Source organism: Ornithodoros turicata, chromosome 10 (assembly GCF_037126465.1).
Source record: "Ornithodoros turicata isolate Travis chromosome 10, ASM3712646v1, whole genome shotgun sequence".
NCBI classification, from domain to species: Eukaryota; Metazoa; Arthropoda; class Arachnida; order Ixodida; family Argasidae; genus Ornithodoros; species Ornithodoros turicata.
In genome coordinates, this window is record NC_088210.1 from 7,296,552 (window position 1) to 7,321,147 (window position 24,596).

At 46.7% G+C, this 24,596-nt stretch overlaps 1 protein-coding gene across 1 annotated transcript in view; it reads left to right on the top strand.

The window, feature by feature from the left end:
* Positions 1 to 7,029: 7,029 nt before the first annotated feature.
* The window catches only part of LOC135370745 (uncharacterized), a 33,541-nt gene continuing 15,974 nt past the window's right edge, over positions 7,030 to 24,596 (top strand). Inside the window, exons 1-4 of the mRNA XM_064604566.1 lie at positions 7,030 to 7,296; positions 15,034 to 15,128; positions 15,909 to 16,128; positions 21,440 to 21,598. Of these exons, the coding sequence (XP_064460636.1) occupies positions 7,201 to 7,296; positions 15,034 to 15,128; positions 15,909 to 16,128; positions 21,440 to 21,598 (570 nt within the window). The 5' untranslated portion in view covers positions 7,030 to 7,200. The remainder of the gene's footprint in view (positions 7,297 to 15,033; positions 15,129 to 15,908; positions 16,129 to 21,439; positions 21,599 to 24,596) is intronic.

Consider the following 24,596-nt stretch of genomic DNA (forward strand, 5'->3'; position numbering starts at 1 on the left):
ACTGTGTGAACTGGTATTCGAATATGTGTAGCCATCAGTGTAGCCATACAGAAACAATACTCGAGCAATTAACAAATTAAATACGCACACAATGTAATATCAAATACACTATATGATTGTATATATATACTACTAACACAAAACTAAATGAGACAGCGAAAAATGGATCCGAGTAATTCGCTACACACACAAACGGCAAGGCAAGGGGAAAATTCGAGAGAGTTCCAGAATAAAAAAAAATACATGCGCACATACATAAGAGATATTACACCGATTTCAGAAAGGGATTCCTCAAACTGCATGAGCCCAATGACAAGGGCAATAGCTTGACGTACGAAGGCCATTCAATGTCTTGAGGTACGGAGGATGAAGCCTAAGCCGCACAATTTACTGAAAGTCGAGTGCAATAGGGATGGACGGTATGTGTCTTATCAATATTCTTTAGTTGCACGGGTTTGTTCAAGGTCTTTCACCTACCCGTCCACCCCTATTGTATTCGACTTTCTGGACATTGTGCTGTTCGGGAGGACTCGAAAAAAGTAATGAGCCGCAGAGTTGAGTGACTTGACTTTAAAAGCATGATCCATGTGCTATGGGATAAGTAGTAAGGGGCTGGAACATAGATGAATGTAACAAGTCATTATGAAAACAAAACTAAAATCTTACGAAATAGATTCATGCGTAATAATTCCCTGCATGCAGTCACCGAGGGGGGGGGGGGGGGATATGTTTAATAGAGTGTAAGAAAAAAACGGAAATGTAAGCCAGGCTAGTGCCAGCTTGCTATTTTGAAAAAGAAACTGAAAAATTAAAATAAACAAAAAGAAAGAAACTGAGAATAAACAAAAGAAGAAAGGAAAGGAAAAAAATGAAAGAAATACAGACACGCAGTGCAGTGCAGTACAGGCACGAAAGAAAGTCCCAAGCATGTCCTGTAAGAGGGCAGACGCAAGGCCCGAGTCTCTTAAGAAGCGGAACAGGGCTGTGGTGATGACCCACTGGGTAATTGCCGAGGGAGGGGACCAAGGAGGGTGGCCTTGGACGATGTGTTGCACCCCAGCTGTATTGATCGGCGATGGGGGGCTTGCTATTGGGGAATGTGCAGAAGACAATGAGGAATGTCGCCCAACTCGCCACAGCTCGCCACAAGGGGGAGCTGGATTGGCCCATTTTGTAAAGAAGCAATGGGGTGCGGGCAACGTTGAGGTGGAGGCGGTGCAGCAATGATTCCTCCTGACGACTGCAGCGACACGCAATGAAAAAGGTAGCCGAGGGGTCGATGGATGTAAATGCTTGGGTATGCGCTGAACGAACACCGGGAGCGAATAGCTAGATGGCAAACCGAAAGTGTAAGTGGTGGACGTGCAGTGGAAGGAGTAGCAGCTGCGCGACTCGTCCTGCAGCTGCGTTTGCGGTCAGGCTCACATGACCGGGCACCGATTGAGGGACAAAGCTTGACCATTGGCACGGAGTCTATTGTACATCTGAATGATCATGCTGGGTATATCCTGTATGAGATTGGGGCGGGGAGGCATTAAGCGGAGGACGGATGCCTTGCTGTCGGTGAGGACGACCCATTTCCAGGTGGTAAGTGAGTAATGTATTGTAGGGTGGTAAGAATGGTGAACAGCTCAGCATCAGTGGACGACATGGGGTAGGGCAGTTTGTAGGCCTGTTCGTGGTCTGTATCTGGCCGTAAAAGGCCGCGCCCGATGCGTCATGCATTACGGATGCATCTATGAAGATTTGTCGGCAATGGGGAGAGTAGAGGTGAGGTGGGCTAAAGCGACTTGTTGGGCTACCACAGAGATGATGCCTGCTTTTAGGGAAGTTCTGGTATAGTGCGAGGCCGTGTTAAGGTCCACATTGCTGGCACGAAGGTAGTGGCAGGTGTCGAGGACGGGAGATAGTCTCGTAAGCGTGCAACTGCTTTGGCAAAAGCGGATGCAGGGCTGCTCAGAGCAATGTGACGAAGGGGATGAGGGGGTTGCGTCAGATAGTGGGCGTAGACGCGTAGGGTGGCTGAGTCCCGCAGAATGGGTATAGGCTGCTCACGAGCTTCGGCGAGTACGGAATATGTCTCTGTTGTTCGGGGGACACTAAGACAAGCACGGGGACTGTGACCTTGGAGGTTCAGGAGCTCCTGCTCTTGGGTACAGCTGAGGCCATGAAAGATCGGGAGGCTGTATGGCAGTGTGCCCAAACAAGAGCCGTATGAACTCGGTGGAGGTCCTGGCAACACAGGCCCCAGGACGCACATGGGATACGTTTGAGGACATTGACCTGGCTGGAGGCTTTCGTAACAAGCGTCTTCACGTAAGATGACCATGTGAGGCCTTCGTCAATTGTGAAGCCTAGGTAACGGCAGGTTTTGACAAAGGTTAGGGTCGAACCGTCGATGAAGAGTGGATATTTGTGGAACGATCTCCTTGAAAAGGCCATGGCGACAGTCGTGGCGGGTGAGATGGCTAGGCCGGGGTCGGCTAGATAGTAGGTGATTGTGTCCAAGGAGCGTTGTAGACGACGCTGGATCGCATCCCGACGAAGGTCAGAAGTCCAAATACAAATGTCATCTGCATATGTGGGTGTGGCTAGGAAATTGTGCAGTGAGGGAGGCCATAATGATGTTGGACAAAAGGGGGCTGAGTACGCTTCCCTACGGGACGCCTCGGAGAACGGGATACAAGGCGGTATATCCATCAGCATTGTGGACAAAAAGGGAACGGTCTGCGAGGAAATATCGGATCCATGACAAGGAGCACACCCTACGTTAGCGTCCTGGAGAGCCGTAAGGATTGCATTATGTTGGACACTGTCATAGGCTTTCTTGATATCCAGGAAAACAGCAGCGGTCAGGAAGCCGTCCGCGCGAGCCTGCCGCGTCTCATTAACCAGAGCAATGACACTATCGAGTGACGAACGGCCGGAGCGAAAGCCAAACAGTGTTTCTGGGAAGAAACGATCACTCTCAAGGTGCCAGATGAGACGGGTGAAAACCATTCGTTCCAGAGTTTTACCCAGCTTTTAAGGGCTATCGGGCGGAAAGAGTCGAGGTGATGTGGCGACTGGCCGGGTTTGAGCAAGGGGACAACCATCGCCAATTTCCATTCCTCGGGGATTCTCCCCTGCTGCCAACTGTCATTGGAGAGGTGTAAGAAATGCCGCCTTTCCATATGCGGAAGGTGCTGGAGCGCCTTGTACGAGATCTGGTCCGTACCTGGGGAGGTATGTTGGGGCGAGGCACATAGGGCAGACTCCTCGAGGGTAAAAGGTAAGTCCACGGCTGTATTGCTGGTGGAGGCATCGGATAGTGGCAGTCTGAGTTAAAGCAGGCAAGGTGGGGAGGTGGGCACAAAAGTCCTCCGCAATGTGAATTTCGGTGCGCGATGTGGCCAGAGACAAGGAGCGGAACAGGTGACGTTGTGCTACAGGTGTCAAAAGGCCCTTAAGAACGCCCGAAATAAGAGACAGAGATGTGCGGGGCGATAGGGACGATGCAAAGCCACGCCAACGGTCCCGTGTGAGTTTCTGGAGGCGTCCTAAACAGCCTTCTGAATCCGCTTTGCAGCCTGCCAGTTATGTGGTAGAAGGGTGCGCCGTGCTCGCCGTTCTGCGCGTCGCAGGAGTGCACGGACCCGCCCGTATTCCGCGTCTGTAGCGAAAAACTCAAGTGGGCCGCGGTGCACTGCGGTTGCTTCCTGGGTTGGAGAGGTCACAGCGCGACAGAAGTCTTGTGGATTGCTTAGCTTAGCTCTATATATTGAATGCTTCGGGTGATTTCACACCTACCTGTCTCAATCCGATTCAGTCTTCGCGAGTGGAAATTCCACGAAACCATATAGTTTCCATCCTTATGTATCGTTCGAACAATCTATGTGTTGAAAGAAGCGAATATTTCTATTCAATTCCGTTTCTTATGACGTCTCCGATCGGAGGCTGTCTGTCAGCAATATCTCGTACAGCCGCCAGGCAGATGTGGAGAATATAATCCTCTCCCACGAATTCACAAAGCCACAATAAACGGAAAGCCAGCATAATTTTACGTGTCGTCGCTTTCAATACGCTTTGAAACACTGAGTCATCTACACCTGGCAATAACTACAGGAATCACGCTCTTGGTCTGTCTAGAATCTGTCTCGAAGGATCACCTGAACCGCCATTTCTGGGTAACGCAAATACATGGAGGCGTTAATTATTTCATCAAAATAAAGTTAAAATCCGGCTGGGTCGGTGTTGGTGATCCGTTCGAAAAACGACGGCAGCCCCCACTGCAAGGGGACGAGGTATGGGACAAAAAATTATAAAAAAAAATCCGAGACAAACAGAGCACTGACTGGCAACCGACAGGGGAAGCTATAGCACTGTTGAATGTAGGTGGTCCGTTCGAGATTAAAAATTCGGAGGGGGTTATTGCGCAAATTAAGGGTTTTTAAGAAGGGGAAATGAAGCGTTTTACATTGGACGTAAAAGACTGTTAACAATATTCCGCAAGCATTGGTGATAGTACTAATGCAAATTGTAGAAGAAAGCATCGATCGCTTTGTTGCGCTTAGATTTAAGAATTTGTCATGTTGTTCTTCACAGCAACGTGGACTCAACCGTGGTTGAAAATTTTCATTCGGAAGAGTGGTATTTCTATTGGGTTGCGAGTCGTAGCTATTCTCAGCGCGCTTCTGATGGCAACGTAGGTCGTCGAGTTAAAATGGGTTTAGAAAGTAGAGTTAGAGGAATATGGAGGCATGTAGGGAATGTCCTGGTTTTTGCAGCAGGAAATTGGAGGCGTGCCCGGTAAAGGGATTGTTTGAAACCCACGGCGAGTGTATAGAACTCACAATTGAAGAGGCACGAAAAAGGGCAATTCAGTTTTTGGACTTAACGTTACAAGATAGTGATTTTGGAGTTTGTTGGGAGTATAGGAGTAGGGATCAGATACAGCTGGGACCATTTACGTCGGATATATCCCAAAGACGGCAAAAAAAAAAAAAGGAAAGAAAGGGAACGACATCGCGTTTAGTGTTCTTTGATGTTCCGTTAAGTGGTGAAGTTCCGTGCAGTGAATGAAAGCTTTGCCAGACAAATTAACGGGCCAGACAAACAAATTAACATCAGTCTCCAGACAGGTTGCCAGTTGCCATTGGTACACTCTTAAAAATGAACTTCACCGCATAGCACGCTCCTAGCCAACCATCTTCTCAGATGATATCGTTATCTTCCCTGATTTTCTGAAAACGGGAGGCGTACGCCTTTTTTGTGACAATTATGAACAGCATAAGTGCCACAAAAAGGCGTACGCCTCCCGTTTTCAGCAAATCAGGGCAGATAACGATATCATTCGAGATAATGGTTGGCTAGGAGGGTGCTATGCGGTGAAGTTCATTTTTAAGAGTGTACGCGAAGCAAGATGGCGGCTGTTTGCAGCAAGTGGAAAGTTGAGCTGTTGAGTTCTAGTGAATGTTACAATTGGATTGCCACGTATGTTGACTGTCTCGAACAATGTGTATCATCCGCGGGAAGTTGTTGGATGCAACGACGTACTCAATTGGGCATTCCGTGCACACTGTTCAATGTCCAATCTTACCATGCTGCTTGGGCATTTGTACAACAGGCACACGTCCCACTTTCTGCATTTTCAGTCGATATGGCGTGTACACTTGCAATATGGGACTTATATTTCTAGGGATTATCTCATATTGGCTCAAACATGGCAATATGGGGCCGATATTGCAGAGTTTGAGCCAATGTGCGTGAAATCCTGGCAAAACGGGTGTCCCATATTGGACACGTATCGCCAATGAACAGCCCATATGAGTCCAATATGGTGCGCTGCTTGGGATGTGATGGCAACGCGAGTTTAAGCCCCCTACTATGCAAGGCAAACGGAAAAGGAAAGCCTGGGAAACATGGATGCAACGTTCGACATGAAGGTGCATCTGTAAAGAGTGCAACGGGAGTGGTGTGCAATATTCTCCTTTCTTACGCTAATACCTATATTGGCCAAACGGGAAGTTGTGTGAAAACGCGTGCCATGGGGCACAGATATTCGGTGGAAAAAAAAAAAAAACACACACACACTACGAAAACTTACTTAAGCGGTACCCGCACACGACAATTTCTTGACGTGAAAAGACCCAACTTTCCCACCAGTGCTCTAACTAGACGGAAAACGGCGGGACGAACCGCATGCACAGATTTGCATGCACAAAGGATGCATCCTCGATGAGATTTTAGCGCATTTAATCATGAGTGGAAGAAATGACGCTCAAGTGGATCACAGTAATAGACTGAACTAAACCAGAAGAGTATATTCCAAGCGCATACTCTTCCGCCATGAGGTCTCGAAGCAACGAAGCTGCCCAGCTTTTCTGTTTTTTTTTTTTTTTTTTGAGGGAGGGGGAGGAATATGCTTAAGAAAAAAAGACAGCGAGAGGTCAGACGGACAGAGGTCGGCTTGCTATTCCAAAAATAGGAAAAATGAGGAAGAAAAGAAAAGGAGAAGGGGAAAGAAGAAAAGAAAAGGAAGGAAGAACACAAAAATAATACTGAATAATAAAACTGAAAGGTAATCTCAGCTTGAAAAGTCCCAGCTTGGGATCTCAAATGACCATCCTAGGAACAAAATGGTACCCATTAGGCTCCGGTTGGGACTTCTGGAGCCATCTGAAGCCAGATGGCACGACTGATTTCAAGAAAGTCGAACCAACCACACCGCCTGCGAATCCAGCTGAGACAATCCAGATTCATCTACATTCCACTGGAACCATTCCAGATTGAAGTGGAACCATTCTGGGACCAGTTGAGGTTTTAGTTACGTTCAGGATTTGAGAATTCTATTGGTAAGCCGAGCGCGGGAACCTGTTTGTTTACATCGTCGATGTGCGTTGGTTAGAAACAAGGACTGGCAGATGCACAACCGTCTCAGATCGTTGCTTAACCTTCTTTCCATTATGTTCATCTTTCTGTTACTCGTAGAAGCGTCCCACGACGACTGAAAAGCTCCAGATGCTTAACCGAGCAGCAAAATCATTCGCAGACGATCAGGAAGGTTCCAGATCCGCGGCACTGTCCTGTCGACGACTACGTGATCACCTGCACTGCCGTTAAATCATCCTTTGCAAAACACTTGTGCGGGTGCCGTCATATAGGTTGGGTCTGGAAGCATCTCCTCAAACGCTACGTGAGAACCATCCCTGCTGCACAGTCATGGCCCAGGCTTCGAGACTGCCCGTTATGCCTGCTGCTGTTTTCTACAAAAGACGAACGATTGAAAACCTACCTGGTATTCACGTTATATATGACGTACGTATTTAAGTATTCTGTTATCATCTGTTCTATATTCTGTTATTCCGGCAATCTAAAGAACTGTTTGTTTGCGTTACTTGAGCGCCATCTGAAGCATTGGGCATGTCCGAAACACTGGGAAAATTTATTGAAGGGCATCCACCACGCCATGTTGACACACTTTTTTTCTGTGTGTGTGTTTGCCGCACGATGTGAGCACGCTACATTGAGGAACTGCATTCAAAATACCTCATCAAGGGATGGGCTGTTCTATCATGCATCGCTCATCACAAGAAACGCCAATTAATCAGTAATCGCGGTCCGTCCGCGGTCCGTCTAGGGTGCTGTGTGACAGCAACTCAAGACGTTTGTAATTCATTCCGTGTCATCTCGAAACGCAGGTGTTAACTTGTCGGAGAATAAGAAAACCAACGGTCGTGTGCGAATACAGGTATAGGCATGGTCCCGTCCCCCAACTGCAGTCTGTGTGATGTAGTTGAGGACGTGGATCATATACTCCAAGACTGCCCGAGGTACAGTGCACACCGATGTACCCTTGTGTCGTCCCTGTCTCGCCTGGATAATCGGCCATACTCCACCGAAAAGTTTATTGGGTGCTGGCCAGCAAATCAGCTCATATCTGCCATGCGCGCCCTTGTGCAGTTTCTCGTCTCGACGGACCTCTTTGACACATTGTGACACTCTTTGTTTTTAGTGCCTTGAGACTTCGCTTTTGGTGCCAAGCTAGGTGATGATGTCCTCATTTATTCTTTCAAAGCGTTTCAAAGCGTCGAGATTAGTGTAGTTTCCCTCTCTTTTATTAATAACGCGTCCTGGAGTAGCCAGTCCCGAGTGGCTCGAGACTACCATCTCAATTTTTTTTCTTTTAAAATCAATCAATCAATCAATAGGTATAGGCGACGACATTTATTATTGGTATATCGCTCGGTATCGCTTGGTGGCGCTAGTTCCCGGGGGTCGCGAGAACTGTCGTCTGCAATCGGTCCGTCGTTTCTCGAACTGTTTCGATTGTTTTCTAAATTTGCCAAATCGAAGTGCAACGCCAGGCTAAATTCTGCTTGCGGGCGATTGCTGCAGCTATAGTTGCTGCGTGCGTACCACGTGGTGCGTATCCTATGCATTTAGCCCCACCTGACGGAAGCCCCCCAAACTAATGAGGACATACACTCTAAAAGCTGTACTTCACCTCATAGCACGCTGTGCGCCAACCATTGCCACAAATGATAGGTTTATCGCGTCTGATTCGAAGACAGAGGGGGGCGTACGCCTTTTTGTGTCAATTTGGATACATGGTAATTGACACAAAAAGACGTACGCCTCCCTCTCTCCTCGAATCAGAAGTGACAAGCCAATCATTCCCGACAATGGTTGGCGCAGAGCGTGCTATGAGGTGAAGTTCAGTTTTTAGAGTGTACGCGAAGAAGGGGGATGCCGGGGATGCTCGCGGACTTGACAGGCATAGAGATACAGAAGGCACTGGCTATATGCCCGCAGTATGGCTTCTTGCCTTAAAATTGAGCTATTCAATACGAGTAAGTCAGAAGCCTTTAATGCCATTTAATAATGCAACGAAACTAACTTCAATAGAAATATACGGGCCCTACCAGAAGGGAAGCCTAAATTCTTGTCAATAGTCTCCGCAAGTGAGGTGCATGCAGCAGAAGAGGATGTAAAATGGCGTGTGCGGCTGCGTGCACTCTAAAAAGCTGAACTTGACCGCATAACACGCTCTGCGCCAAACCATTGTCAGGAATGATAGGGTTATCGCTTCCCATTCGAGGAGACAGGGAGGTGTACGACTTTTTGTGTCAATTTATCGTGTATCCAAATATACACAAAAAGGCGTACGCTTCGCCCTCTCCTCGAGCCAGAAGCGATAACCCTACACTCTTAAAAATGAACTTCACCGCATAGCACGCTCCTAGCCAACCATCATCCCGAATGACAACGTTCTCGCCCCTGATTTGTTGAAAACGAGAGGAGGAGCCTATTTTGTGGCATTATGCACGGCACAGAATAGGCTCCGCCTCCCGTTTTCAACAAATGAAGGGCGAGAACGCTGTCATTCAGGATGATGGTTGGCTAGGAGCGTGCTATGTGGTCAAGTTCATTCTTAAGAATGTATATCATTCGTGGCACTCAGCAATCCATTTTGCTTTCTTTATGGCGTACCACAACTGTGTATTTCAAATATACCGGGTGTCTCAGTTAAATCCCCGGGCTAAATAATTCGCGAATGGGCGCACCAATCGAATGACTTTCTTTTTTACAAGTATCTGCCGGATACCACCTACAAGCCGCGCACCGTGTGAACGAGTGCGAGGGGCTCATTATTTAAATAAAAATTAAAATGAGTTTTGTGAAAAACATGACTTTTAAAGCAGGGCGCCGTCGGCATTAAAATGGGTACTACCCCTTTTGGGACCTTCGGTGGGCACATTTTAAAGAAAAATCTGCCATCGAAACAGGTAACTTGTTCCAGTGACTAATTGGTTTCGGTTTACAAATTTTTGTAGCGGCTCGTCGCGGTGAAGCGCAAAAGGACGCTCTTCCACTCCCTTATCCATAAATGAATTGCGTGTTCTTGAGCTTACTTCACTATGGGGAGTGCTGAAGAAAAACTGGAAAGCATGTGATACCAAGATACTATGTGGTTAACTGTGTTTCCTCCATGCGATCATAACTGAGAAAGGGCGCATATCAGTCAGATAAGCAGGCTGGGGGCCGGCGTAGCCTGTCTGACGCTGTTCCTTTTTCTTCAGCACTCCCCGTTGCGAAGTAAGCTCAAAAACACTTAATTCATTGGTGGATAAGGGAGTGGAAGAGCATCCTTTTGCGCTTCACCGCCACAAGCCGCGACAAAAATATGTAAACCGAAACGAATTAATTACTGCAACAAATGACCCGCTTCGGTGGCAGATTTTGCTCTAAAAGCTGTCCACTGAAGGTCCCAAAAGGGGTAGTATCCATTTTAATGCCGACGGCACCCTGCTTTAGACGTTATGTTTTTCACGAAACTCATTTGGATGAAAAAATGGCTAGGAAGCAAGCGAGCTGGTGAAGATGATGCATAATGTACAAACCCCGAGACTAGGGAACACGAAGGGACAGACACAACACGAAGTCTCAAACACAGCTGAAAATTTTACTTCACAAAACAAGAAATATATACAAACAGAAGGGAAAGGAACACCAGTGGAGAACAAAATAGAAGGTCATTTCGGGGGAACGAGCAGTCTGTTCAAGGCCGGACCGAGGATTACGGAAGGTTTGCTGGCACAGTTCCCACAATAAGTTATGAAAAGGGTCTCTCTCAACAGTCTTCTGTGAGGGTCCGCTTCGGATGCCTTTACAATTGTTTCATCCCATAGAGGGAAGCAATCTGAGCATTCTTCCAAATGTTTTGCAATTTCAGAGTTTGAGGCTTTATTTTTTACTTTTAAAGAATGCTCTCTCAAACGATCATTTAAGCAACGTTTTGTCTGGCCAATATAACAGAAACCACAAGCTAAGGGGATCTGGTAAACAACGTTTGAAGAACAGGGGACAAATTTATTCCGGTGATTCTTGCAAAAACCTTCAGGTTTGGCGAAAGGCGTGAGGCGGTCAAGACGGAAGTTGTTCTTGAAAACGATGTTGATTTGAAACTTCTTCGCAACGGCTAACAAGTTGTGAGACACTTTGTGAAAGAAGGGTAAAACCACCCGTTTGGGGACAGAGGGCTTAGTTTCGGGTGAACCGGGAAGCAAGGTGTTTAACAAAACATTTAAAGCACCAAGTAACCTGTGAGGTAGCAGATCGTATCCTCCAAACTCTCATTTCCACCGACGTCCCAATTCAACCAAAAGCTCATTTCCTCCAAAATAATATTCGGAGGTTCTGGGCTTTCGGTTGATCTGGGCATGCGGGTGGCAGTGACCCATATCCCCCAAGTGATCTTTTCATCCAAGCGCCCGGTTACATCCCATTTCGCCTATTCCCATTTTGCCTAACCCGGATTATCGGATTAAAGAGGCGGGAGGGGTAACAGCCGTTAGGCGAAATGGGACTGCCGTGCAATCTTATTAGGCAAAACGGGACTGTCGGCAAGTGGGCGTTACTTACACGCTCCGACCCGATGATCACGTGTGCAAGAAATGAATGTGCTCGTCGGACAACTACCTTACGTCGTCCGAAACAAAGACCCTTTAGGTTTGCAAATATAAGGTGTAAATATAATGTACAAATATAACAAAAACATTTTACAAACATTTTACATAGTGACTCCTGATGGACAGCATGACGATTGAAACAAGGCTTCGAGTCATGTTCAGTGTCACCTGAGCGATGTTAAATATGGAAACTGGTGTCACTATAGTCATGTTTAATTTAACTTTTTTTTTTAGTTTCGTGTTAGCGCCGCGAAGCTATGAGCGACGGCGAGGTGGCTATGAGCGAGATGTGGCTATTTGGAGATGAGAGGTGGCTATGAGCGACGTACAGATGAGGACAGATGGAGAGAGGACAGCAGGAAGGAGCGGGGGGATAGGGGGTTGATATGCGTCTTGGGCAGACTTCAGGGGGAACTGTGCGGGTATTCGTCTCGAAAGTCATCGGAAAACCCAGGGAAAACCTCAGACAGCACAACCGGTGGTAGGATTCGAACCCACCGCCTCCCAGTTAGCACGACACCACCGAGCGAGACGCCTTAACCCACGTTCAACCTAACTACCGTATTTTCCGGTGTATAACGCGCGCGTTATTCGGTAAAAAGGCGCTCTGAAGAGGGCCTGCGCATTATCTAACGGTGGGAGTTATACACGGAAATATTTTCCGACAGGAATTCCTTTTCTGGTCGGTGTCGTACAAATTCTAGTCTCCTCCAGGGTGTGCTGTGAATTTCTCCCAAATCACTTAGGGTCAGTTGAAAAAGCCGGCGTAGGGCGTTGGAATTAATAAAACGTTGTGATGCTACTTAAGAATGTCATTGAGCAGTCAATAATTCAGAATGGCGAACGGGACATGATGTCGTACCTCGATGCCGTGGGATATCTAATGCATATTGAGTAGAGCTGCAAATTTGGAAGAATTTTGAAGTGCAGAAAACAAAGCTGCCCTTTTAATTTAAAAAAATGTAAATAAAAACTACGTTTTCACTCTTGCACAGTCTATATTTGTGAACCAACAGATGAGGGAAGAAACCCTAGTGTAATATGAATTATAAATACAGACCTCATGCTTCAGTGAAACCAACAAGGTTGCATGTAAAGTTATATGAATACCCGAAATTGACTTTTGGCAGCATGCCAGAGGACCGCCTTCTTTCTTACGTAACACGGATTAGTAGGCGAAGTGGGACTGTCTGCAGCATACATTAGGCCAAATGGGACCCCCTGCAGTTCGAGGTCGGCGAACCTGCTAAGGGATGGCGAGATAATCTGCTAAGAAGCATTAGGCAAAATGGGAATAGGCGAAATGGGAAGACACGAAGCGCCCAGAACCACCGAAAGCGGGATATTTCAGCGGTGGACACGCGTCCACCGTTTAACAGGGAGAGGAGGAAGGGTGAGTGGTTCCCAAGTATGCGGGAATCTGATGTACAGCTCGAGGCAGAGTTAACTGGAAAGCCACTTCGACTGGCGGAGCTAAACTCGGGGAGAAAGCAACCCTAGCGGCTCTTACGAGAAATAAAGGCAAATAGTGTTCCGACTATCCCACTGTTGCTGTGTTGCTGTGGAGGTCTAAGCCTTGCCATGAGCTATTAGTGGGTTTTAGTATACCGTTGATAAAGTTATCGTGCCTATCGGAACCAATCGCGAATGTGCGTGACCCCGAATCTTGTCCACTGATTGGTTCCGGTTGATACGGTTCGACGCTGGCCACGTTATCAACGGTCTGTCTCTATTGACTCAGCATTGCCCTTAGCTGTGGTTATCGTCGCGATGTTTGTTTGTGTTTTCGGCGATTATGTGAAGGTGTATGCCGGCTGATATCGCACGGATACGATGCCCTTATCTCATTGATACACGCAAAAGTGGTCGCGTTCGCTCAGTGGGGCATTTTCAGATTTGTGATAAAACAAACGAGGATGCACGGGGTCTAGTGGACAATTTATTGGGGTTGCTGCTCACCTTTGCGTGTATCAATGAGATAACAGCATCGTATCCGCGTGATATCGGCCAGCATACACCTTTACATAATCGTCTCAAACCCAAACAAGCATCGCGACGATAACCACCCTTGAGAATAATGCCGGTGCCAAGGCGGACACCCTCGCAGCATCATGGCGAGTGGTGGTCATTTGGTGGCCACTTTTTTTCTTTTTTTGCCAGATCCCTAGCAGTCAAGCGGTTCGCGTGACACGTTCCGTGCGCCCGGAATTTCCCAGCTATTACCTTTTTCATCCGGTCTCGAAACGATCGAGCAGCGGGTTGCCCAACTATATCCGGTGTCGTCAAATCCGCACTGCAACGGTGGCGAGTGCTCTCATTGGACGGCACGTCGAAGTTCACGTTATTTAGCAGACGACGGAACCCGCAGACAGGCGACCGCGATGGCCCTAGCGTGATCCAAGTGTACGAACTCTGCCCTGATTCAAAAGAGATGAGGCGAGCCTGATCCTGATCCTAAAACCGCCAGATCCCTGGAACTCATGTTCGGGTGGCAACTGTCACATGATCCAGCTCCTGAGCCGACCTAGCATTTTCCGAGCGCCAGGCAGTGTTGTAATTAAATGACCACCCGAATTCGCCATAAGTAGGACAGTGGAAACATTATTTCCCTTTATATCTCCTAAGCGCCGCTAGGGTGATTCTCTTCCCGATTTAGCGGTCGAAGTGGCGTTCCAGTTAACTCTGCTTCGAGCTGTACTTCCTTCAACTCGTCAGAGAGGGTCACGTGGGTTCCTGACTGCTGCTCATCCGGTGCTCGAAATGTTCTGTAGCGTGAAATATGTGGTCCGTTGATTTGCACAGCTTCCTTTGTTCCCCTGCTTACTAATAATTCTCCTTAGAGATGTAACATGCATGACTAATAAAATATGAGAGCTGATGCACGAGATCTATATTAAAGTAGGTTGATCGTAGTTGGATTATGAACAGCATAATTGTCACAAAGAAGGCGTACGCCTCCCGTTTTCAACAAATCAGGGCAGATAATGATATCATTCAAGTTTATGGTTGGCTAAGAGCGTGCTATGCGGTGAAGTTCATTTCTAAGAGTGCAGACAGAATTTTTTATCACCGTAGTAGTTAGTAAGGCGCTTTCTCTCCTCAAATCGGCAGCGATAACTGCATGAAACGGCGTATAGTGTTTGGCGCAGAGCGGCGTATAGTGTTTGGCGCAGAGCTGCCAAACCGAATGTTGTCTTGGCAACCAACCGGAAGCGGTGCAGAAAGCAATGTATAGGCCCATCGTTCGTAACAATTATTGGCGCACAGCGTGTTATAAGTGCGTTCAAGCGCTGTTTTTAGAGTTCCATCACCATACTATTTTACGTCAACAGAAATGCAAACGCGGGTACACGCAGATGGCTACTCCCACGGTAAAAAGGGGGAAAGTAGTACTTAGTACTGTGTAATAACCTTCCTGAAGGACTACTGGCTGTCGTTCCGCCGCTGACAATTTTATACGCCAGCCTGAGCAGGGCGCAATAATCGTGTGCCTGGAAGCGAGAGTGCTGGAACGCAAATTATGCAAATTATTGTGTCAGTGTTCTGTAGCATTCGCAATGAAAAGTGGATTCTTCCGTTTCAGACTCCAGTCAGATTTTGCCAGGGAATGTTTCCGACATATGTGTTTGATGGCGTCACTGTGTCATTCCTGCTTTACACTGAAAGAGATCCAGTCCTGTAAGTCCAGCATGTCTCCATCATTTCTGACACGCATAAAGCTGTGACGCGTAAAGCCATTTCGGTGATTTTCTCTCCGCTTGCGACGAACATTCCCGTATACATGTTATGGCATGTATTTTTGCACTATCTATACAGTTGAAACAGAACGGATTCGAAGATGCTTTACAGTCACAGCTTCTTGTCCCGTTCTATATACGCTACATGTGGAATCCGAGCACGGTGACTGAAAGTGCGGCATTTTATTCGGAGTGCAAAATATTGTAACACGTGATGTGGATATCACAGCGACCACTTGTGCCGAAAAGAAAAAAATACAACACTATTGTGTGTCCGCTGTCTGGTGAACAACATATGTTGTCCTCCCTTCGTCATGATGATTTTTCTTCATGGACATGCACTACTGGTACTATAGTATTGATACTACTGTACTATTAGCTAATGAGGCGAGTTTTAGATTGTGTGTTTCAGAAATGCACAGACTTGAAAACAATTTTCACCGTTACCTATATTGGGATCGAGAGCTTCGGTCTCCTGCCCCGCATTCTCGAAAAATCCATTTGCGTGCTCATTCAAGTAAAACGACGCAAACGTAAACACGATAGCAAATAAATGGCTCAAATAATAATCTCTCAGACAGAGCTTGTATGTCGTATGGAATATGCAGAGAGATAAAAACACAAGCGCACTTACGTGTGCGCAAATTTCTTGTCCAATTCACTCGCAGCCAATAATGGCCAGTGAACTTAATTTGTCTTGATGGCCTCATTCTTTGTCTAGGTTTCGCTTGTATGTTGGGATGAACCTCGAAAAGTCGCACTTCATGGAAATGGGCGTCTTCAACGACGCCGGCTATACAGGTTATGGGAACTGTCTCGCTTACAAGACCCAGCCGAAACTCAAGGAAGGCGAAATAATAGAAAAGTCAAATGTGGCGATCCCTGAGCCCCATCAATACGTTTGGGTTGAGTTCTCCTTCTCCGGGACTAAAACGACTCAGGTAAATACAATTGTTGGGACTGTACTAAGAACGTTAGAAAGCTTATTGACCGTCGTGCATTGTTATATCTTCCTGATAAGTTGCTAAAAACACTTTGTGAAGGTATTTTAAAAATGCAGTTTTTGTCGTTTTTGATCCGTTTTGCGGAGAGAGTTCTGCTTTAGTGCCCTTCCCACGTACTTGACGGAACGAAAGTTGCGTCTTAAAGGAGCCTTAAAGTGGTTATCTAACATGGCAAAAAACCGCTGTCATCTTGTAGAGCAGTATGTGAAGAGCAATTCCTACAAAATATTTCTGTCCAAAGTTGTTTCACCTCAACGCAATAGGAGATATGCGAAATAGCGCCATCTGTCGAGTGCGCCGCTCCCGACCGCCATGGCTAAGGCAGATCTCTCACGAGCTGCAGCGCGGCTTGAGGGGATTCCGCTAAAGAGGAATCCACGACCGCAATTTTTGAAGCACGACTTCTCGGTGGAGTACAGAACATTTCGGCGGAATGTACGAATGACAAACTGTTCAGAACTCTAGTCTCAGCAGCAGAAATAGCCCTACAGTTTTGCGATCGATTCCATTTTCAGCGAGATCTCACACGGCATTTATCATCGACGTTCGGCATTTGCATTTACTTTGTTTTCTGCAATACTTCACTTTTTAGTTTTAGCTGATATTGTGATGGTAAAATTAAATGAGATACTGGTCTTATAAAAGGGAATATTTTGATGCAGGAGTTTTTCATACCATTTGCCGCACTGTGCCGAGCAATTTCTTCCTTAATGTTTTGAGATTCTGGTAACCACGCCACGGTTGTAGTGCTGCTGCATTTGGTAGTTGTGACATATAATTAGACGATATAGTACTAAGTTTCAGATTTAGATGTTGGAAGATATCTGGTTCTATCATTGCTGCTTGCTCTCCTTAAGCCACGACTTGACCCGTTTGTCGAGCATGTGACTTCATGACCAACATTTATTTGTTATTTAATAAATAAATATTTGATCAACATAAATGCCATGATTCTGAACCTGTAATAAGAGTGGTTTTATCCTACGTAGTTCAACTACAAGAAGTGATCTTCCTTAACACACACACAAACACAAATAAGATTTAAAAGCAAATATTCATAGATGATGTCCTATTCTCGCGTTCTGGCCTATTTAGTGGCTCGACTAATTTCTTTTCTTACTTTCCCTTGTGCACGAGAAACTGAAACGCAGTAGAGAACACATGTAGAGACCGCAAATTATTGTGCACATGCTTATTTGGAGTTAGGATGTACGTCAAGAGAGCGCACTAGGTACATATGCAAAACAATATTCCAATCTATCACATTTGACAATTCACCTGCGGGTTATGATATAATTCACCATAAGTTCAGTGATTTTACACAAAGAGTCAAATCAGGATCACTCATATCACATTATGGGTCTGCCTCTCAGGTTCTGCATCAGTGGTGCATAAACGAGCGGCAAATGTCTGATTCTAAAGTGACTGCATACTTGTATTAATTCTGAATGATCGAGAATGTTAAGCTTTACTCGTTAAGCTTTAGTCTGGTCCGATAGTAGCCTCAACTACAGGATACTATTTCAGGTTTTTTCTTCATGTCATTTTCTTCCTAGTGCTCAGTTACAGCGATTCATGAATACGCACCCTTTTGTCGTTTTATTCCTCTCTGCTAGTACAGCTTCGCGCAGCAGTGCGGTGACACCTTCATCATTACTAAATAACATTGTGTTTTGTTCTTCAGAGTTTCGACATACGCAGTCCTTTTCACGACAAAAAGTTGTGGTAATCAGACGATTCTTTACTAAGCAGAACGAAAAGCTTGCAGTGTTGTTTACACTATGCTGCCGGCTGCTGCCTTGCTGCACAACAAACTTTTACTAACGCACTGGTACATGAGGCGCTTACACATAGGGTGACAACAGAAGCCCTTTTCAGCTGCCACTATTCAGTCAAACTTACTCAGGGGCAACGCAAACCGTGTACACGGAAAAGCGGGGCCATGCTTTCCAAGCATCGCCTCGACGAAAATGGCGCGAGCGCGTTTCCGCTAACGGGCAAGAGAGGGCGCTTCATTTCGCATATCTCCTATTAATTTGCAATATCGATGCTGCGGTGACAGGTCGGAGTGCTCCAACTGCAGACCACGCCCACTCTTGTGTGACGTTTGTGGCAGAGAGCCCCCTCATTCGTTGATAAAAAAAAAAAGTCTGCTACGAATATTGCGAGCTGTTCCTTGTTGACCTCGATTCCTTATGCGATTTATATCACGCTTTTCGAAGAGCAAAGCATATATGCAGCCCGACAAAACAAGATTGTGATCACAAGAGTAACACCCGTGGCTTCTGCGCATTGTTGAAACCCAGAGTAGCAGAAAGGAAAAGATGACGGCTAGAGCACTAGAAAAACAAGTTTGTTTGCTCTAATGACGGCGCCATTGTGACATTACCTGTACCACTCAACCAGCTGGTCAGACAGTCTGCATACTGTCGGGAAGCACCGGGGTATCGCTGTACAACAGACAGTTAGACACGTGCAGGAAATTCCCTCCACTCCCCTCCCCCCAGGGTGGGTGGGTGTGTACACCCTCCCTGTATTTTTGCAACACCCTCCTGAAATTTCTCAGGTGACCCCACCCAGCTCGGCCACCAATACGTTCTGGTAGTGAGTCCGGCGCAGCGAATTACTTCCTGTGCTGTCAACCTTGGGCTGTAGGACCACAGCCATGCAGATGATCGTACCATGCATTTGTCCAAAACAATTTGAAAGTGACTGTTCAATGCATATATTGCGCGCATGTACGAGCAAAAATGCGTGCGGGCACGCAAACTGAATGTGGATCATCAAGAGCCATTTGTGGCCAACTCAATTAAGCGAGGTATTCTGCTTTTTTTCGTCTAAGGTTTTTACCGAGGTATTCATTGAGCTTCGACTTGAGACAAGCTAGTCTTTTTTTCTTTGTCGGTCGTGTGATTATGCATCCCAATGTCGAAATGACGTTCATAATGAATCTGTATTCTACTGTACTGTGTTCTAACGCAATAACATGCGCAAATAAAACCGGAACGCTGTGCAGATATGTCACCATTGTGCCACGATCCTTTCCGTGTCTAAGAAAAATCCCGTAACATGAAAAACGGTTAGGAGCAACTAAGACTTATTTGAACAAGAACTTTCGTGCAAGAGACTGCACTTCTTCAGGTAGTCGCTTAGACTGCACTTCTTCAGGTACTGGCTGTCTCTTGCACGAAAGTCCTTGTTCAAATAAATCTTAGTTGCTCCTAACCGTTTTTCATGTTACGTGCGTGACTCCCTCTTCGCGGGCTCCTTGACAGTGTTTCTCCTTTTTTTTCCCTTTTCGAAAAATCCCGTAAGTGGAATCTTCTTCCAAGCATCACCCCCCAGCAGTGAGTATCTGGCGAAATCACAAGACTCGTGCTGCACCACTCGTTCTTTCCGTGGTGTCAGCGGTCCCTACAAATCGAGGCCGTGTCGTAGGCTTCAAATCCTCCTTTTCGGACATCACGCAGCCGGAGAGCACATGTCGTCTCCGAAACGGTAGCAGACGCTCTGGTCTGCGCGGTGTTGCCAGGGAGATGAACGTGCAGTATATTTCTATTGTGGGGAAAACTCACGTTACCTCGTGACGTTGAGTTGAGTGGGCCAATCGTTGGACGACGGTTGAGTAGCCTTTTTGTCTCCCTGGGTGACCTGTGACGCTGGCGGTGCTTGCCCTTTTTCGTCTGTTTTTTTTTTCACTCTCCCCCGCTTTGGCGGTTCTGGGTGGTTGTGGATTTCCGTTCGCGTCGAGTGAAATAAATAACAAAAAGCGGAAGCGTTCGCCGTTCCTGTTACACAAAGTGCTTTATTTTTCGGGATCAGAGTTCCGTTTAGAGCTTTAGTTTCGTTTAGGCGTACGCCTCCCGTTTTTGTCCTGACGACAATAGCGACACGTCATTTTGACGTCGCGCGTCATCAGCCATTTAGAATGCCGGACGCTTATACATTAATTTTGTTGTAATATCGGGAAGTGAGGTCAACTCTAAACATATTCCCACTTGTCCAATCCAAGGCAGCCAGTTCAAACTGTATCAAAAACCCTCAATATTATATTTCACGTGCGCACTATGTTTTCTGTGCTGTATTGATCCGCGAGGTCACCGTGATGTTCCCGCAACCGGAGCCCTCGCGAGCTGCAGCTTGTCTCAGTGGGGTCCGTCATTGGCTAGGAGAGCGAAATCTCCCCACCTCCAGCGCCTAGAATTCGGTGTTGGTATACGCTGGAATATAGTGACGTGACCCGGTTCCAAAGATAAGGAGAGGCTCGCGCGGATTATGCTCTCTGAATGGCATTTTTTCGTATTAAGGACGCTCGCTAGAAGCAAAATAATTTCATATTTGGATATCGTGAGCTATGTTCTTTCATTGGGCATAATAATTGGAGAATGTTCGTCCACCTGTTTTGTGCCCCTTTAACAAATGAGGGTGCGCAGCGATATGTTATTCGGGATGGTGGTTCAGTAGACTCTTCAAAATGAACTTCACCACACGGCACGCTCCTAGCCAACCATCATCCCGCATGACAACGTTCTCGCCCCCGATTTGTTGAAAACGAGAGACGGAGCCTATTTTGTGGCCATTATGTACCGCACGAAATAGGCTCCGCCTCTCGTTTTCAACAAATCGGGGGCAAGAACGTTGTCATTCGGGATGATGGTTGGCTAGGAGCGTGCCATGTGCTGAAGTTCGCCAGCAGACATCCTCTACCCCGCTGGTTCTTCTGCCGAACGTCCCGCCAAAGCAAGAAACCTCATTCTCTTCCTGCTGAAGACTGGCCTTGCTGATCGACCCATCTAATACTGTACTCTCCCCGATGAACTCGTGCACCTCACCGCATCCCCATCCTTCAACCTCCTCTATCCTCCATCCGTCCGTCCTTCCTTTGTGTTTTCTTTTGCTATGCGTTTTCCTTTTCTTTTTTTGGCTATAGTCGTGACGACGCCCACTTCTGTGTGGCCAACAACGGCGAGCCTATCCTGCCATCACCCCCCCCCCCCCCCCATTTTTAAGAGTGTAAGATCGTGCTGTGCGGTGTAGTTCTGTTTCGAAACTGTATCTATATGACGTATATTTATTTTTCTTACGATGATGAAACATCACTGTTGGACTCAAGTGAACCGAATTCGCTACGCAAAAACCTTTTTTTTTTTACGTTTCTCATTCCTACACTCTCAGAACTTGACGTGCTGTGCATTGTCCTGTTATGTTCGTATGCACCTGTGACATGATTTTATGTCTTCGTTCCCAGTTCTATTGCAACAGCGCCCTCCTCGGAACGCACTCAAATCTGGAGATTGGCTACTTTAATAGCTACATGATCTGGCAAAATAAGGCCATCAACAACGTAACAGTCTTGGAGGTTCACGCAACATACTACCCTTCAGCGTCTTCGACTCTCTTCTCTCCGGTCAGTATGCTTTTTATTCGGCTACAGGAAGGACTGCCGAGCTCCAGACGCCAATTCGCTCAATCCGCCTCTTCAGAAAGAGCTGGCGCCACCGCTCGGCTAACTTGCAAAGTAGTAACTGCTTGTCAATCATGGCGTCAATAAAACCACACTCTTAGAAATGAACTTCACCACGTAGCACGCATCTATAGCCAACCATAATCTCGAATGTTATGAATCGTTGTCTGCCCTGATTTGTTCAAAACGGGAGGCGTCTTGCAGAAACGCCTGCCGCTTTCTGCAAATCAGTGCAGATAACGATATCATTCGAGGTGATGGTTGGCTAGGAGCGTGCTGTGTGGTGAAGTTCATTTTTAAGAGTGCAGAGTTCGAGGTACCTCGTTACTGTAACTTGTCCTTTTTTTTTTTTTTTTTTTGTAACTTGTTACTGAACTCGGTGCTTTTCAGCTACTCACGCGCGCTGCACGGGATAAAATACGTGCACGGCGCTCTTCGCGTGATACGTGAAGGCCGCGGTACACGTCACGCGCAATGTGTCACGTGCACACCTTTTTGAATTTCCCGCCACTCGTGAGGTCGTAACGACCGTAACGACGATGAAGGGAGGCGTACGCCTTTTTTGTGACTCTTAGGCTGTTCATAATTGTCACAACAAAGGCGTACGCCTCCCGTTTTCAACCAATCAGGGCAGGTAAAGATACTATTCGAGATGATGGTTGGCTAGGAGCGTGCTATGCGGTGAAGTTCGTTTTTAAGAGTGCGGAAACCGGCTGTGCTGTCCATGTGTTTTCTCCTGGTTTTCACCGGACGCTTCAAGACAAATGTCAGCACAGCTCCGTGCGAAGTTGGCCCACGACGCACAATCCCGCCCTACGGGACCCGCATCCTTGCGTCAATTATGATAACCGGGCCTTTCCGTCACAAATGATCCAGAAGTGCCGCTCGAACCACCCGGAACTATATGTGAATTTTCTGGTGGTTCCTCGTGAGTCGAAAAGCAGCGAGACATTGTTCATTTCTGACGTAATTAAACTTTATGGGATGCACAGCCCCTCAGAGCTGCAGTGCTTGGCCAAAAACCTATGCCGTTTTTGAGTAGACATGACGGCCCACGTAGGCACAGAGCACTGCATACACTCGCAGGAGAGAAGCAGCCAAAAACAACAATGATGATCCGCTGGAAGAAGTAAAAGATTACTGAAAAGTTGCGCTCCAATATTTTATCACGAATTTAATGACCTTTGGCACGACCGAAAGAAGGCCTAATACTGCTTTTCGAGCAAGTACCCTCATTCCCAGTCGCCACGTTGCAAAGTGCGGTGCAGTCAGGCTTATTACTTGTGTTGGCTTGTGAAACTTGGCCAGGTTGCTGGCATCCCCATGTTCAGTATTTGAGGGTGAAATCGCCTGCAACTCAAGGATGAATGCAGTACCCCAGTACGTGCAAATGCATCGCCTGGTCAATATATGGACCCTTACATTTGTACCTGAAGCAAGGTAGTAACTGAACCTCTGCACGCAATTAGTGGATAAGTAAAAAAAAAAAAAAAAAACCCCAAACCGAGAAGAGGATACTGATCTGATTGGCCTTCCCGTAGACACACATGCATTTCCCGTTCCCCCTTGCTTTCAGACATATGTCGGCACAGTTCCCTTAGAAGTCGGCCCAGGACGCACATTCCCCCAGGGCGTCAGTCGTTACGTTGCCCACATATGTGAGGCAGACAACAGCATGCCCTATCACCATCACCACCACCCGTTCCCCCTTTTATTCGTTTTCCTTCCTTTCTCTTTTTGACACCCCCTTTTTGTTTTTTTCTTTCTCCTTCCTTTTCTTTTTCGTTTTCCCCCTTCACCCTTTTTTTTTCGGAATAGCAAGCCGGCTCTTTGCCTGGCTAACCTTTACTTTCTTTCTTTTTCTTGATAAACATATACCCCCCCGTTTCTCACCCACCTCTAGCAGGCCAAGAAATTGCAATACGGTCTTAGATTTTCTTTGGCAGGTATATACTGGTATGTAGATGTCACTGCAACAAAAATAGTAAAAAGGGGGTAAGTTGACTTATCCCCTTATTGGATGTATATGTAGAGGTTCAATTACTTGAGCTTGCCATATGCTGTTGCATTCCCTCACATTACGTTCATGTCACGTAAGAGGCAATACAGGCATACTGCATATGTACAGTTCGCGTGGTGGGTGCGTGGCCACCTAGGGAGATGGGTTAGAGCAACGATCCCCAGTTGTGCCCTTACTGCGGTGAGAGCTCGATTCCCATCATACAGCACCTGTGGATTAAAGCCGGTGTAAACGAAAATCCTGACTTCTAGGACCTCAAGAGAGACTCCTTCGACACAGGGCTGTGCTGGCTACTCAGTGGTGGAAGTGGTGCAGGCTCCTCGTTATCTTCTTTAGCTCTTTTGTTTGTGGACAATTCACCGGTGTATCTAGTAAATACTTAGCTGCCCATGTGGATTTGTTTTTGCCCACGTTCTTGCGTGTTCTTGCCAAGATTTTGGTGTTTTTAATCATGGACGAAGGAAACACAGGAGCGGCCGCTCTCACAGTTTCCATCTGACGAGCGTAGCCGCCTTCGCATTGCATTCTGGGATGCTCCTGTCTACCACATGGCCGGTCACGTGACCCTCAAGACAGCACGGCGCCTACAAAGGAGACGACGCGAGCTGTAGTTGTGTAATAGTTGAGATGGCGGCATTTGTTTTTTGCACTTTTATTTCTGCATGTTCGGATGTTTACTCCTCCATTAGAAGACCAATCACAGTGTGCAGGACGCAAAAGGAATACGCGGGACCGGAAATATCACATATGACAACGGTGACTTCCAACGTATGAACGTTTCTTGATTAAGCGGAAAAGAATGCTGTACCCAGAACACCGTTAATCAGATCTGTACAACAACAGAGGATATGGAATGAATCTGCGGCACAGTGCCAGGTCCAAAACGAATGATTCAAGATGAGTCGGACACACATAGGGCGA